This window comes from Lepisma saccharinum, chromosome 12 (genome assembly GCF_977018435.1).
Source record: "Lepisma saccharinum chromosome 12, izLepSacc3.1, whole genome shotgun sequence".
Classification (NCBI taxonomy): Eukaryota; Metazoa; Arthropoda; class Insecta; order Zygentoma; family Lepismatidae; genus Lepisma; species Lepisma saccharinum.
This window is the reverse complement of record NC_139240.1, coordinates 52439536-52456840: the sequence shown is the minus strand read 5'-3', so window position 1 is coordinate 52456840 and position 17305 is coordinate 52439536. Positions and strand designations below refer to the sequence as shown.

General features: G+C 37.9%; 2 protein-coding genes across 2 annotated transcripts in view; both read right to left on the bottom strand.

The window, feature by feature from the left end:
* LOC145996066 (cytochrome P450 6j1-like) overlaps positions 1-17305 on the bottom strand; it is a 260095-nt gene that overhangs the window by 63746 nt on the left and 179044 nt on the right. The gene's annotated exons all lie outside the window — the stretch shown is intronic.
* LOC145996481 (cytochrome P450 6j1-like) overlaps positions 1288-17305 on the bottom strand; it is a 39961-nt gene continuing 23943 nt past the window's right edge. The window contains exons 4-5 of the mRNA XM_083132972.1: positions 4819-5070; positions 1288-2891 (exon numbers count right to left, since the gene is read on the bottom strand). Coding sequence (XP_082989098.1) covers positions 2707-2891; positions 4819-5070 — 437 coding nt within the window. The 3' untranslated portion in view covers positions 1288-2706. The remainder of the gene's footprint in view (positions 2892-4818; positions 5071-17305) is intronic.

Here is a 17305-nt window from a genome sequence, read left to right as displayed (position 1 = left end):
TTCACTTCTTTAGTAAACATTTGCATTAAATTACATAATAGTATAAAGAAAAGCATAGAATTGAACATACCCTTGCACTTCCTTAAAAATGACTTTACTGGTGACTCATAGTTGTACCTATATATATAAAGGCATTCTTTGTTCAAGCTCATCAATATAAATATCTACATAACTTATGGCTAATAATTATACAGCCTTTTTTGTTGTAAATAATAGCTACTAACTGTGGTAGGCATTGCCAATAACAGAAAGTTCATTAACTACTTTATTTTTTTCCAAAATATTTAGACGGTTTGACTTAATTTGGCTTGGCACGTAACTGTGTTTTGAATTTAAAAACTACAGCTCCACCTACATCAAACCCAGCGATCTTCTAGCATATTGTATGGGACTATAGGTTAGGCAATAACATCAAGTCTTCAAACAATTTGAATTAGGTTTGAATATCATAAAGATCATAATATTTAAAATAATTTTAATATTTTTATACATTCATGTGTGTGTGTGTGTGTGTGTGTGTGTGTGTGTATTTCATACCTTCAATTCGAATACAAAAATTAACTTAAAACTTCATTTGAACCTCTGATCGTACAGGTAATGGACAACACGTATATCTATTGGACCAAGACCATCTTGAGGTTCAGGCCACAGCGCTCAGTCAAGACGTCATCATCTGGAGGCGATCGTCTTAACGCTCTAAACTCCTTGTCGTAATTTTACCGTAGATAATTAAGGTATGATTATTTATTTAATGAAGTTAAATTTCGACATTTACCCTCCCGACGAATATAGTTAGAAGAAAAATTTATAATATTGAATATTTGCACCAAAATTTTCATTCAGGAAGTCACAATGGCCGCCACAAAAATTCCTACAATAGCACAAAGAAAGAGTTGAAAACCGTTAGAAACTTCCTGGCGGAAAAATTTAAACATTGTATATCTTTGAAAAATATTATCGGGAATATTGGTCAGCCACAGTAAAATTCGTAGCCGCTTTTGTATGAACTTTTGTATGTAAAATCAATTGATTAAATAAAACAAAAAACATGTTAGGTTGACCGTAAACTTTCCAAGTTACCTAATCAATTAAATTGTCTTTAAGTTTACCCAAAATTAATCAACCAGATAATGCAGATATTCTGTGTAGCTATACAATCTCAATACAAAACCTTAATTTCTATATTCTTGCAGCAAAAGCGAAAGAAATTGGTACAAGGGCAATGTTACATTTCTGTGATAAAGACTAAACCTAAATCATTTGTCACATTGTAATTTCGATCCTATGGACTTTATTGAACGAAAGATAATAAACAAATTGAATCTTTTCATTGTCGTTAGTAAGATCTGTGACAATAACTTAAGAGTTTCATTGAAAAAAAAGCAGATTAATATTTCCGTTTTAACGTTCACTTGGGAAATAAACATTTGGAATATTTCCTTACACTGTGTTTTATTTACATTCTGTTAAAAAAAATCGTGAAGAATGTTAATAAATTATGAAACAATAAACAATATCACTGATTTAATAATCAAAGTTACGAACATTGAAGCTTCACAAAGACAAAAGATAAAAAGCAGTTCATATGAAACAGTTTTAAAAATTTCATACATTTGTAGTTCGTATTAACATAGCTAGGTAACAAAATGATTTCTGTGTGAAAACATTTGTATTTGAAACATAAGTAATATATTCTTGGATAGTTTTACAGACGAATATTTCATCGAAGTTCTTGTTACACATCGCAACTTTGTATTTGAATGTACAACATATCTTCCATTAGCCTCCGATTAGCATAAAGAAGCATAAAACGGGATAAAATAAGAATATATGTACACATGTATCAACTTTGCCCCGTTGTATAGCTTTCTTTCATTAAGCACATTTTGAAACTGAAAATTTGTGTAAATAATATGAATAATTTATCGAATGCTTGCATAAAATTTACACTAACAAATTGCTTTGGTAGACATAATATTAACCAACGTTCGTAATTCAGGGTAAATTATTTGATATTTCTAAAAAAATGTAGACATGTTGTCCACATTCACGAGTATATTTGATGCCTATTCCGGACACATGAAATGTTTACATCATGAACTATTACTCTTATTTATTTTTTAGTATAAAACATTTGTTAATTAACTTGTATCTTTTCGTAGTGATTGAATCACATGGAATTACCATAAAAATTTCTCATTTTTAACAACATCTTGAAGAAATGTGAACGTTACTCTTACCTTTTTCATTGTAATTGCCTCTGCAATTGAGTACACAAGACTTATACACATTACCTCTTCCACATTTAAGCATATTTACACGTCATGTAAACTCGATTACAGTTCTTAAATTTGCATTACAATTCCATATTCACTAAAAAGGTACAACATTGATTCCGAAGAAGCAAATCAAACATGGCGGCTATCTCGCCTCCAGTTGATGACGCTTAGTCACGTGACCGGAGCAAGCCATGAGGCTTTCAGATTGAGAAGGTAATGATTGGACGCACAATGTGAGATTGTATAAAGTCAGCTTTTTGCACCAAACGAAAACTTGTCATAAATGATGTAACATACTGCTAGTGTAAATAACTTATTAATCAGATTGTCATATGTTCATACAATAACTGTATAATAATAACAGTATCACTGAGAAAGTTAATACTGTATTGTTAAAAGTAGAAAAATCACCACTTCACTGAAACTGTCACAATGGCTGATATGATTGTTGCCTTTGACTAATTTTCAACATGATTTTCTCTTTTGGATGGAGAAATAGTACCCTTGGATCAAAGTTTAGATGTACCGGAGTCTCTTTGCACACACAGATGTCGTACTGTCGAAGTATATGCACCATTGCTATCTTGAGCACCATTAATGAATATTTAACAGCTAGAATGTAAAAATACATGTTGTTAATTGATCTCGTAAGCAGAAGAGACAAAATAAATACAATATATTCACATAAAAGACCATATCTTACTACAATATGATAAAATTACAAATAGAAGTTAAGCTTAATTCTAGATGAATGTGTCAAAATATTCTCTGGTTGGGAAAGGAACTTGGATGCATGTAATAAAGGAATGTCGTAACAGAACATAAATTTCTTTCAATATTACGGAAAGTCTTTTTTAAATAATGTGTGTCTGTTTTCTGCTCACAGTTTTCATTGATAAATACATTGCAAAGATACTGTTTTTCATTGCAAAAATAGAAGTTCTTTAGGTTGATAATAATTTCACTAAGCTTTCATCATAATATAATGATTCGTCACTGAAATGACAAATCATGAAAATGTTTAATTTGTAATTGTAAATTTTCTAATGGTAACTCATGTGGTAACTCATAAATACGGTATTTTAAATTGTATGTATGCCAAGGTTTAGAATTGCAGTGAGCGAGTCCCTATCTCATCTTCGTAGGTTTCAGATTCAAGTCACGGATTGGACATGATTCTTCTTCCTTAATCAGTTTCACTCAATACAGCAGGAAAATGATTCAGAGCAAGAACATATAAAATTTAATCTCGAACAATTCGTTGCTACAGTGCAAATCTTGTTTGTTTTATGAAACTAACAAAACTTATTTTGTTATTGACTTAAACTGTAGATATCTATGGTTTCTTGAAATTGTAAATTTATATATATATAAAAATGGATGTATGTGTGTGTGTATGTGTGTTTGTTCCGACATAACTCTCGAACGCCTGGAGCGATTTCAACTAAACTTCGTACACGTATCACTTGAAATCTCGAAAGAAATACTGTGGGCGTAAGACACCCCTAGGGGTGGGGGTGGGAAGGGGTGACATGTAAAGATAATAAAAAAACGACCGATATTAGTGTGGAGTCCATAGTTTTCGGAGTCGCTAAGATGAATAGTGACACTCTGAATGCCGTTCAACTTCAATAGACCCCTGGCACCCCTAGAGGGTTGGGGTGGGAAGGGGTGACATGTAAAAATAATCGAAAACTACCGATATTAGTGTGGAATGTATAGTTTTCGGGGTCGCTAAGATGAATAGTGACACTCCCAATGCCGTTCAACTCCAAGTTCATTTTACACTATTTAGAATTCATTATTTTCCTGTCTAATAAATAAATACCTGGGCAACGCCGGTCAATCAACTAGTATATGATGTAATAGCTTTTGTGTTCAAAATTACAAGGATCCTTACCCTGTGTCCCGGGACGTGCACCAAAAAAGACGATTAGTGCATCCTTTTTAGCAGCAAGTGAAACACTACCTGCCGCATTCTTCGGAAAACACTTTCTTATAGTTGAAAGTCAACAAGTGTACCTTAATCAGGTAATCTTGTTGTCTACTTAAATAGATGTGTTCTCTTTTTTTTTCATTGGTAAGTTTATGTGGGAAGTGTTTTCGGCGCACGTTGTGGCTCGAGGCCTCCCAGATGACGTGATGGAACTTCGCCGCCTTGTAATCAAGGGGTCAGGTGGAGGCAAATAGCCTAGTGGATCGGATCCCACTTTCAACTTTTGATTGCGTTGGTGTTAAGTGCACTTTATTCACAGTAAGGCTAATCGGGACTGGACCTACAGTTTAAAGTGCTTGGAGGGAAAAGCGACTGCAGCTACCAGCCATTTGCAGCAGCGTGCGTTACCTCGTTCCGCCCACTCGCTTTCTCCTCTTCTCTACCGTTATGCGCGGCCTTGTTCCAGAGAATCCCGGGACAAAGCGTGGACCAATGTAGAACAAGAGGATACTAGTCTCTGCCAAGCTTTGCCGCTCTCGCCCAAATACCATCCCTATTATGGTACTGTTCTAAATAGCTACATTTATAGGGTTGTAGACTTACCACTACACATTCTTGGTCCTCCCCCAAAAGCAATGTAGGCACAGGATGGCCTCTTCTTCCTGTTTTCCTCGTTGAACCTTTCCGGGTCAAACTTATGGGGATCCGGGTAGTACCTTGGATCATAGTGCATCCCTCTGATGGAGATGTACACGTGCATGCCTTCCTCTATAACGCACTTTGTTCCTGGTATTTGGTACCTCTTCACGCATGCGCGATTGGTCACTGGGAACGGGGTGTGCTTTCGTAAGACCTCTGTAATCATAAATTATCATGAGTTACTAACAAAAAGTTGGTCACAGGCAACACTGTGCCCGAGATGTCCCAGTTGCGATTTTTTCCCCCCAGTCAACGTGTGAATGCGGGTTCATTTCTTGCTCTCTGATTGGCTGTTGGAAAGTTACGATGCTCTGATTGTGAGAATATCTTATTTCCTATTTTCAGCGCAAATTTGCTGCTTTCTAATCTAATCTAACCTAACCTAACCTAAGGTAACGTAACGTACAGCGGAAATAAGATATTCTCACAATCAGAGCACCGTAACTTTCCAACAGCCAATCAGAGATCAAGTTGACTGGTGTCGCCACCTTCCGTCTACCTTACGCAATAGTGTCCTTGGCCCTCATCACAGCGTTAGTTTCTCGCCAGCTTATGGCGTGTAAGAAGTGAAGCTTTTTTTATTGCCAAGCGCGGTCTGCCTGACGTACAAACAACGGGAAAGGTAATAGTTATGGCCCGTATTTATAAGCACAATCAAACAGTAAAATAAGCAAGTTAATAAGCACAAAAAATGAAAAAAATAAGCACCAAAATAAGCATAAACAAATACAGGAAAATCTGAAAAAAACATTTGTTTATTAGATCTCTTATCTTATTCAAAGCTCTTACAGTATGTAAGGAAGGTCATCCTGAGATTTTCTTGTGAGCAGCTCCTGCGTCTGTCAGTGAAGAATGATTTGTACAGTGAAAATGTTCTTTCCACGACATCATAGGCGCATGTGAAAAACACCACAGTTCTTCGGTGAATTCCTCTTCAATGTCTGTTTCTTCACCAGAAATATTTTTATAAATTTGACACGGTGTTTTGTAACCGAGATTTTTCAGTAATACCTGACTGAGCTTGTCGGACACAATTTTAGCAACACTGAGTTTCTGAAGACAACATTACTGAAATTTCATCAATGAGAGAAAATGAAAATGTTGCAATGGATTATTTCGAGCTTTCAACTGTGTTATAATATCAGGTAATTTGGAAAAATGATTATGGATGGACTGTATCTTTTCTTGGATGCCGTTTCTCCCATGTGACTATTTAGAAGCATTGATCTCGTCATCCCGATGCCATCGTGTGATTGAAATAGGATTGAAACATGGCAGATTTGGGTAAAATATGCTATTTTAAACCAAAATCATAAAATAAGCACGTGTAACCGTTTCCTGCAGAAATAAGCATTTATAAGCACTTTCAACCTTAGTTAAATAGCTCATCAAGGTATGTAATACGAAGTATAACCTTTCTCCTTACTATTAGAAGTCTGGAATAGAATATGCATTTCGCTTACAAATCTGGGCTCTAGTAATAGTTAGAAACCCTGCGTGTTTCAGGGCAGCTTTGACAAAGCACCTGTCTTGAGAACCAGGAAGTGGGCGATCTTTAATCCTCAAGGCCATTCTGCAAAACGAATGCCAGAAGAGGTTTGTGTGTTGATTTGCTGGAGCTTGATAAGTGGATATGTTCTTGTTTTCTGTTTTCGTTATTTTACGTTTTTGAATGACGAATAGAGTGATTTGATAAACTGAAAAGCCAACCCCGTGGCAAATTTGTTAGCGTAACGTGCTTCAAAGTCGAATTGCTGGGTTTAGAAACTGGCCTTCGTCTCACCTCCACCTATCACATCTATAATCTTTATTATTGACATTAGCGGAGACTGGTAGAACAATGGCGTGAAATAACAAAACTAAACCTTCGGTGTCTGCTTCTGAGCTTGAAGCATTGTTGTCTCGTCAATCAATAGCAACAATAGACCGTGAGAGTGAAATGAAATAATTCTTATTTTCTAATGAATAGTATTTTTCGCAAAAACTAATTTCCAGTCTGTGGTGATAACGAACTCTATTTAGTGTGAGAAATATGTTTAAAATGAATTTATGTTAATCCATGCAGACGTAACCCATTACGGAGGGTCTTCACGATGATGTAGTGATGACGTCAAGGCTTGCAATCAAGGGGCCCTGGGTTCCATACCCGGTGGAGACATATAAAGATTTGGATCCCACTTTATACTGTAGGCCTAGTTCCGATTAGCCTATCTGTGCATGAAATGGACTTGAAACAAAAACCGAAACTAATTAAGAACTTATTGTAAAATGCTGCCTATATCAAGAATGGTAACAACGAAAATTATTTCGAAAGACACCTCAAATCCTACTATTCGTCACATAAAAATTATTATTTGAGAGTTGAAACTCTAACATTTGCAGAAATTTGCAGCCTTGAAATTCATTGTTTCTCTCAATAATTAAGTGCTTTCTGTGCTTTGCATTGCTCTAGCTCTTCGTGTGAGCTTATATTTAATGTGATAGAAGCTTATCTTTAATCCTTCACACAACTTCGCTATTTGCTTGCTACATCTTAAGAGAACTTCTATCGAACATCGCTCACGAGATATATTTTACCTATCAGCTCTTAATTCACCTTTTAATTTTCACATATATTATTTTTGTTATTCAGCGTCGTTTTTGCGCCACTTTTGGGCAATCGCGACGATGAAGATGAGTGAAGATATGATAAATAGAACATCCAAAAAGAACACCAATGCCCAGACCGGTATCCGAACCTAGGACCCTGACGTAAAATCGTATAGTGCTACCACTCAGTCAATTTTCACATAGAAATTTACACTTGCACACCTCTTCTTACATACGTATTTTGTTTTACCTGCTGAAACTCTCTTATGGCGAACACTAACCCCTCATTTCAGGTTTATCTATAATATTTATAACTATTACTTTATAGTGAATGATAATCCTATTAAGCCTTGTGAATCTTACTCCGAAGAACACCATGTTAGAGGATTCTGATTTGGTTAGCATTTTTAGTGTATTGAATGAATATTGCATTTTCATTTCGTGTTGAGGCATATTTTCGTCACCTAGATTTTGCATTTAAAAAATGTAGGTCCAGTATATATTAGTCATTGTGAATTCGAGTCAATTGAAACATTTTGCGTTGTTGCGATATTATCTATTAGGATAAAATTTGGACATAATGAATGTAAGTAGAGAAAATGCAACTCGATATCAAAATTGCCATGTCCAAATGATCTCAGAAAGTAGTGTTTAGCACGTGCCGGTCACGTGACAGAATGGTTAGCACATCGCGCAACGACGCCAGAGGTCCCGGGTTCGAATCCTGGCCTGGGCATAAATGTTTGCGAGTGTTCATTCATCAATTTCATCATATCATCACTCATTCATCCTCATCTTTGCAAATTAGTCAAAAGTGGCACAAGAAGCGAAGTAAAATTAAGCAATTCAATCAATCAATTCAAGTATAGGCCATGATTGTATCTGGTATATGAACGAGATGTGTCCCTCCTCTCAAACAATACGTGGCTTGTCCCCACCGAACGAAGTGTGGATTAATGTCACTTATAAATTAATTGTCCGAAAGCAGATATTAGGCATGAACAGAACAAAAAATTCTCCTGAGGAATTACAAATGTTATAAGCCACTCCATGGCCGGGAGTTATTGACGGTCTTCCCCAACCTATCCGCTCTAGATTCCGGGTTCGAGTCCTGGTCTGGTAATTTCTTTCTTAAGTGTCCCTTAATCAATTTAATCTGATTATCATCAATGTTCATAGTTGCGATTAATTATAAAAGTGGCATAAAAGCAAAGCAAAATAAGAACAAGTAAAAATTATTGTAAAATGACTACAATATCAGAACTACATTTTTAAAAATAAAATGCTAGCAGAAGCATCTTCAAACAGGCATTTGGGGAGAACTGTGTAGACAGACAGCATGCTCCCGAAAGTTGCCAATCCACGTGTAGCATGACCTTCGATACTGGAGTTGAGTTGTGCTTTTCAGGAAAGTTTGCTCGACACTCCTCAAGTGTCCTATCAAGAATGTCTCGGTGTTCGCAGCATTGTCAACTTATTTTCCGTCGGGAAAATCTTTTTTCCTCCTATTTAATTTGCCGTTGGCTGTACCTCACAAGGAGCGTTATGTCGAGTGACGCGCAGTCTTCTATTAGAATTAGAGAAACTAAAAATATTTTTGAAAATTATTTGCTTTCTGTAGATAAATTGCACTTACTAGTTGACAAATATATCGTAAAAGGTTACTTTTTGTGTATATTTTTGACAGTACGACAAGTGAAATGAATATGTTCACATTTGTAATATTTTTTGTAGATAAATTAACTAATGAATATGGTAGCTACAGTGACTCAAAAAAGTATTCAACTCACCGCAGGCCTCCCATGGAAATATGTACAACAAGCAGAAATGGAACAAAGATGGAAGTACATGTGCACAGAAGTTTAGTGCATACTATTGAAGTACAAACTACACAGAAAAGAAACACATTTAGTCGATGACAGAATCAGTATAGAAAAACAAAAGACAAGATGTGTAACTGGAGCTCAAAAAAGTATTCAACTGTAATACTTGCGGCATACAATATTAGGTGTTCGTGACATCCATAATACCTGCTTGGGCCTCCTTTCCTCTTGATGATTTCTTGCAACCTTTGTGGGAATGATTTCACCAAGGTGTCTGTTGTTTGTCTGGTAATCTGCCCCCATTCCTCCAGCAAAACGCGCTTGAAGTCGTATTTGTTGAAAATGTGGTGTTCTTGGATTCTAGTTCACAGATCTTATATAGCCAAGCAATCATGCTCCCATCTGACGCCCCATGGCTCAAATTTCATTACAAGTACGTAACATTACAAGAAGGAATTACAAATGGTCCAATGGGCGCATGATTGCTTGGCTATATAAGATCTGTGAACTAGATGAGACAAATCTCACAGCTACAACAACATACGGTGGGGGGTGGGTAATGGTGTGGGGCTGTTATAACCGATGTACCAATTACCACCACCATCGGTCTTTCTACGTATTTCTCCCCAAGATTTCATTTTTCTGCTCTCTGAGAAAGGGACAGCTGCCTCAAGAAACCAGCATTATTTTCCATGAAGCCCTGCATATATCACCGCCCCTACTTCGAGATAAAGAAGCCAGCGTGTCCCGCAATAAACTTTGGTATCCATCCAGTCCACATTCGGCTCACGTCACAATCAATTCAAGTCCAGCATGATGGTTGAAATTTAGAGATGCAGCTACTCACGGAACTTCAGGCATTTAAAAATTTAAAACCCCCAACGAAGACTCTCATCCTCGTCCTGAACAAGGAACCTCTGTTCTCAAGGGAGTTTGCAGCTGGTCAGGTTCCGAATGGAAACAATCGTCCTACACATGACAGTCTCGAAGAGATGGACATATTTCTTACGAGCGCGCCCGCCAGTCTGGCTCAGTGACAGTGAAGTGACAAGGGTAAATAGTACGGAATCTTGAACTACAACCCTGCCCGAAAATATCTCTTCGTATCTCTTCGCCTCAGTGAAGTTTCGACAGCCACAGAAGCATAACTTTTAACAAACTGTCTGAATAACTCTAATGAAGTGTCCGAGTTGTGAGCAATAAAAATTAATTAGAACGAGATACTTTTCTCCTCGAAATCAGCTCTCAAACAAGGTGTTATTGTGTTTTTTGTGAGTAGTGGTATTGGCCCTACAACCAGCGCCAGAAAGGAAGAGCTCCCCTCAAGCAGGTTTGGCTATACTTAAAACAAGCTCAACATGGCTACATGAGCTTTTTGCTCTAGTGTGGAACCCTGCCTAATCCAAGATTTTTGTAAAAATGCCCTCGGGAATTTTTCAGAAAGGAAGAGCTCCCTCAGATTGATTTGTCTATACTTACAAAAGGCACTTCTGTGAGATTGTTGTCCATAAACCTGTCAAAAATATGCCCCTCTTGGCCATACTTAAAACTAGGCCACCCACACCCATACACACCCACCTATACACACCTACACCCACCCACACCCACCCACACATATTCACTTCCGGTCTACTTCCGGTCCACTTCCGGTCCACTTCCGGTCCACTTCCGGTCTACTTCCGGTTTACTTCCGGCCCACTTCCGGTCCACTTCCGGTTTACTTCCGGTCCACTTCCGGTTTACTTCCGGTCCACTTCCGGTCCATTTCCGGTTTGCCTACTTCCGGTCTACTTGTGGCCAAGTTGTGGCTTATTTCTGCTATTTTTATCCAGCATAGAGTTTTGATTTGAATCCCAAGAAATTGTATATAAATACCAAAGCCAAAAATATTAAGTGTATACACACATACATACATACACACACACACACACAAAGCACAGTGTTGAACCCAACTGCTATTTTTATCCAGCATAGAATTTTGATTTGAAACCCAAGAAATTGTATATAATAAACAACAGCAAAAATGCCGAATCAAAAATATTGTGACCAATGCAATAAAAATATATTTAGCTCTAATTGGGCCAGACACCAAAAGATTTGTAACCCAGATAAATACAGAACTCCCACAAAAATTTGCCCCAAATGCAATAGAAAATATAACATGCAATACTTCACATATACACATAAAGATACTTGCTCTGCACAGTCATCAACACAACCATCTACATCTGGTCTGAAAAGGAAGCACGAAGCACCTCTTAATGCCAGAGCAGCAAAGCAGCCACGCTATGCACTACCCATCCGTAGCAGTTTTAACGGCCAATTAAGGGATCACCGTTTTGTATCAGAGCCAAGATGTGGCATTGAGAATTTTTTGAATAGTATAAATTCTAATCTGCAGGCAATTCTTAATGCACAAAATGGCTCTTATAAGCTCTCCTTTAAATTGTTTGTACAATATAAGAAACCAAATGGCACAAAATTTACACAGCCCCACATAACAGAAACTGTACCGGTATATTCAAATGCAAATTCGGACAAAATAATAAGCAGTTTGATGGATCAACTGAATATCAAACACTCTGAATTTGCGGCAAAAGAGTCAGGATGGAGCCTATGCGGTTCATCACACAAGCTCTATGTTAATATTTCTGAATTCAGCCCATTACAAGGATCTACATATGTGCCATTACCTGCCAATATCAAAAACAAACAAGCCGTGGTTAATATAAAAAATAATGACCAGAAATGCTTTTTGTGGTGTATTTTAGCTGCTTTGTATCCAGTTTCAAGGGATCCTCAGAGAATAACTTATTATAAACAACATGAGCACGATTTTGACGATGCAATGGAGGGTTTAGAATATCCAATGTCAGTTCAGAATATTGATAAATTTGAAAAAAAGGCCAGGCACATCAATGGCAAACAATTATCTATTAATGTATTTATTTGTTCTACTGGCCGTGACAATTGCTTGATAGATCCTCTCAGAATCAGTACAATTGATGATGAATCTGCTATTCCGATTGATCTGCTCTTAATTGAAGGGGATGGCACATATCATTACACTCTGATACATAATCTTGAAGCTTTGGTGAGAACACAACTAGACAAAACTCATACAATATTTAAGTTGTGCAGAAGATGTTTAACTGTATTTGATGGTAGAAAAATGGTAAATGGGGTTCGTGAAAAAAATGCAGAAATTGCCAAAAACAAGTTAATTGAGCATCTGAAATACTGTGGCAACCATAAACCTGTTCATATGCTGATGCCAATGCCAAGTGAAAATTGCAAATTCAAAAAGTTTGAAGCCTTGTCGGAACACCCAGCATATATTGTCTGTGATTTCGAATCGAACCTCAAACCTCTTGCATCCTGCAATCCAGATCCCGAAGAATCTTCAAGTACATCATACCAGCTACATGAACCTTCCAGCTTTTGTTATACAGTTGTACAGGATGGTGTAGCTAGTGAGCCACACTTATACATGGGACCAGATGCCATCAAAATATTTGCACATAGAATAGAAAATGAGTGCCGTGACATAGCATCTAACATCTTATTAAAATCAAAGCCTATGTTGCCTTTAACAGAGGAACAGATTGAAGATTTCAACAATGCAGAAAAATGCCCGGTATGTGATTCTGAATTTTCAGATACAAATATCAAGGTTCATCACCATTCTCATACAGATGGTAAATTCTTAATGGCCCTGTGTAATAGCTGCAATATTAAGATCAAGAGACCAAGATTTGTCCCCATATTTTGCCATGGAGCATCCAATTATGATTTCCATCATCTGATCAGGTACGAGGGGTTTGACAAGCAGAATTTAAATATTTTAGCTGAAAATGATGAGAAATATATATCTATTAGCAAGATAATTAAAGTTGATGGTGTTCCTATTCACATAAGATTTCTTGATTCTTACAGATTTTTATCTGCTAGCCTGGCCACACTGGCCACTCAATTATCTGATGATCAATTCAAAATCACACGTGCATTGTTTCCAAATCAGGACCTGAAATTAATTAGGCAGAAGGGTGTATATCCATATGACTATGTTACAGATTTTTCTAAATTTGATGAGTGTTCTCTGCCACCACAAGAAGAGTTTTACAGCAAAATCAGAGGATCTGGAATCACTGATGAAGATTATCACCATGCCCAATTGATGTGGAACAATTTAAATTGCCAGACATTTGGTGATTATCACATGGCATATTTGAAACTTGATGTCACCCTCTTAGCTGATATATTGCAGGCATTCAGAAAATCTTCTATGCAAAATTATAAACTGGACCCAGTGTATTTTTTCAGTGCTCATGAAAAATCAATCTGAGGGAGCTCTTCCTTTCTGAAAAATTCCCGAGGGCATTTTTACAAAAATCTTGGATTAGGCAGGGTTCCACACTAGAGCAAAAAGCTCATGTAGCCATGTTGAGCTTGTTTTAAGTATAGCCAAACCTGCTTGAGGGGAGCTCTTCCTTTCTGGCGCTGGTTGTAGGGCCAATACCGCTACTTTTGTGCTACGCGATTATCACCCTTCACGCCCTTCAGAGTATGCGATTCTCACCCCTTCAGTGTAAACATGACCACGTGTGGGAGGAGTTAAAAATTTGACGACCAATAGAGAAAAAGGACAATTGCTTGAGAAAGACATTCACACTTTGACATTCACATTGAGACTCTCGTTTCAGCACCTTTGCAGGTCGGAGAGGAAATTACTTTGTCCTCTCTTGACAAAGTCTAGATTCTTAGCTTTGAGATTTCAACTTTAACTTTTTAACTTGTTAGGAAATGGTGCTCAAGTAAAGACTAGTGTTTGTACGTAACGCTGGCCATCAGCGGTCTGCGCTGCTAAATTGTTTTTACCCAAAGGCTTATGGGTAACCGATAGTGTTTTGTCCCCATGGTGCGTGTGTAGACGGATGGCGAGGTGTTGTAAGTATGTCAACTGCAGTGCATTAAATACTATGTCATAACATGTCTCAGTGTTCTGATTTTTAATTTCTGATTTCTGATTCCTTCTTGTAGTAATAATTTTGGCATGAACTTGGCTCGTAAATGAAGACCAATGTATAAGGAACCTGTGCATCCTTATCCATTGGTCGAACTCTTGGACCGTCGACACGATGTACAATACCGTGTCTTAATTGTTTTGGTACATTTATTTCTTTACATAAGTGAACATCAATGCTTAATAACGCAAGCCCAGATTCGAACTTAAACACCCCTTATTTTTAATTCCTAATATACTGTAAGAGTGCCAATGGTGTTGGGGATTTGTGTTTCATTGATGCTACAATGGACCCCACACGTTACGTCAACATTTTGAAGGCGCACCTATCTAACTCGGTGATCTTTATGGGAGTTACTGGTGGCTACATGTTCACCCAGGACAATGACCCGAAACATTCTGCCCTCAACACCAAGCTCTGGTTATTGTACAACACCCCACGCTGGATGCAAACAATTCCCCAATCGCAAGACATTAATCCTATCGAGAATGTATGGCATATTTTCGAAGAAAGAATCCAAGAACACCACATTTTCAACAAAAACGACCTCAAGCGCGTTTTGCTGGAGGAATGGGGGCAGATTACCAGACAAACAACAGACACCTTGGTGAAATCATTCCCTCAACGGTTGCAAGAAATCATCAAGAGGAAAGGAGGCCCAAGCAGGTATTATGGATGTCACGCACACCTAATATTGTATGCCGCAAGTATTACAGTTGAATACTTTTTTGAGCTCCAATTACACATCTTATCTTTTGTTTTTCTGTACTGACTCTGTCATCGACTAAATGTGTTTCTTTTCTGTGTAGTTTGTACTTCAATAGTATGCACTAAACTTCTGTGCACATGTACTTCCATCTTTGTTCCTTTTCTGCTTGTTGTACATATTTCCATGGGAGGCCTGTGGTGAGTTGAATACTTTTTTGAGTCACTGTATATAACTTACGTTCTGGCACTAATTGCCGTCAAATCAGTCACTAATACCCATAATGTATTATTCTTTAATATCAAAAAGTTAAATTGGTAATTTATGTTTAGGCAGGTGTGACAATATTCGGAGCGGTCTGACAGACGTACTTCACAAAGTAAGTCCCAGTATAAGCACCTTGCAAGTTAAGGGTTAACATTGAAATAACGCCTCTAAATGCTTCAAAACAGCTGATTACTGGTCTCAAGCCCGAAACCCCCTTCGAGCCTCGCGTGACAATGCGCTGGAACTCAGTGCCGAGGCGATCGTGATCCAATAACGGCTGCTCGCGTAAGCTACTTACAAATCATAATTTCTCCTCTATTTAGCATTTTGCGAAGCTTCCAACTATACCAATTCGTTTAATGAAGCTACGAACTTACTTCCACAATCATTTCTATACCGCTTGCAATTCCATCTGGCGACTGGGAAACAACGAATCAGCGCAGTTGAATTCTTTTCGACTGGCTTCAGGTATTTTCGAGTCACAAGCAGTGATGTGCTTAGACTATAAGTTTAGGTCTACACCTAATCTACGCGTAGATTACGTTGGGTTGTAGTTTACATAGACTACGTAGACAATCTAAAGTGCATTAAAATTAATTTTCAAGGATTACATGAAAGGAAAGTGACATTTTCAACTATATTGGTTCCTAACGAAATGAAAAGAATCCTATTTACAACAAAATTTCTCTTCTCTTCTATCATCAACTATGGAAGAAGATAAATAGTATGCAAAAAAGAACAACAGATGGCACTCGTGATGCAAAATTAGCCTTTCTTCCATAAAATACTAGAATATTTCTTATGTTAGGTTTTTCCTAGGTGAGAAATTTTTCGAACTTGAAAGAAAGAGTATCAAAAGTTCTCCTCACACATCAGGAACTGATACGCAGTATAATTTAGTTTTACTTCCACATCGCCCTTTGCTAAGTTATCATCTTTCGCCATGTTGTTTACATAGATTACGTAATCTACGTGTATAAGATAGTCTAAGTGTAGAATGTAGACTATCGTTGTTTACGCGTAGACGCACATCATTGGTCACAAGGCACCGAACGTTGCTGGCGGGACAAAACAAAGGAGCATCGGATACACTGTTGCCGAACGTACTGTAAAACGGGAGAGAGAGAGTTGATCAGAGCCCTTACTGGATAAAAGTTGTACAATAGTATACAAAGCATGGAAAATTAGTAAACATAGCACCCAAACACTGTACAAAGAAGCCAATAAGAAGAGCAGACAAAACAGATGTACGCCTGGCAACGTTGTAGCGGGGGAGCGATGTGACCCCTGCAGCTTTAACTTCGCAACTGAGTTTGTTGATCCCCATCGAGCCACCCCCCTTCCCCCGAAGCCGATTGGTGAAGAGACAGAGCTATGTAGCAAAAATTAGATCAGCCGTCAGTGCGGTTGCGATCATTGTATGATCCCAGAAGTAGTACAGGTGGCCGGGTACTGGGCCTTCATTTGGCGCTCGAATCATCATGTGGCGCTCGTCGTAGCCTTTTATGATGTATATTTTGAGGGCAGAGTTGGCAACACTGTGGGGGCACTGTAACCTTTTATGAGGGGGGTCTATTGCCCTCTGTTTACATCTGGCAACACTACCGTAGTTTGACAGTGTTGTTAAACCTACTGGTTTTTTTCACTGAGGCTCGAATCATCATGTGGGGCTCGTCGTAGCCTTTTATGATGTATATTTTGAGGGCCTAGTGTTGGCGACACTGTGGGTTTTTACTGTAGCTTTTTATGAGGGGGGGTCTATTGCCCTCTGTTTACATCTGGCAACACTACCGTAGATTTTTTGACAGTGTTGTTAACCTACTGGGTTTTTTTCACTGTAAATTTTCATCAAAGGGCCTGAGGGGGTCCATGTATTTTTTTATGTCTGGCAATACTGTTGGGGGCCTAGTGTTGGCAACACTGTGGGTTTTTACTGTAGTTTTTTATGAGGGGGGCCTATTGTCCCCTTTTTATATTCGGCA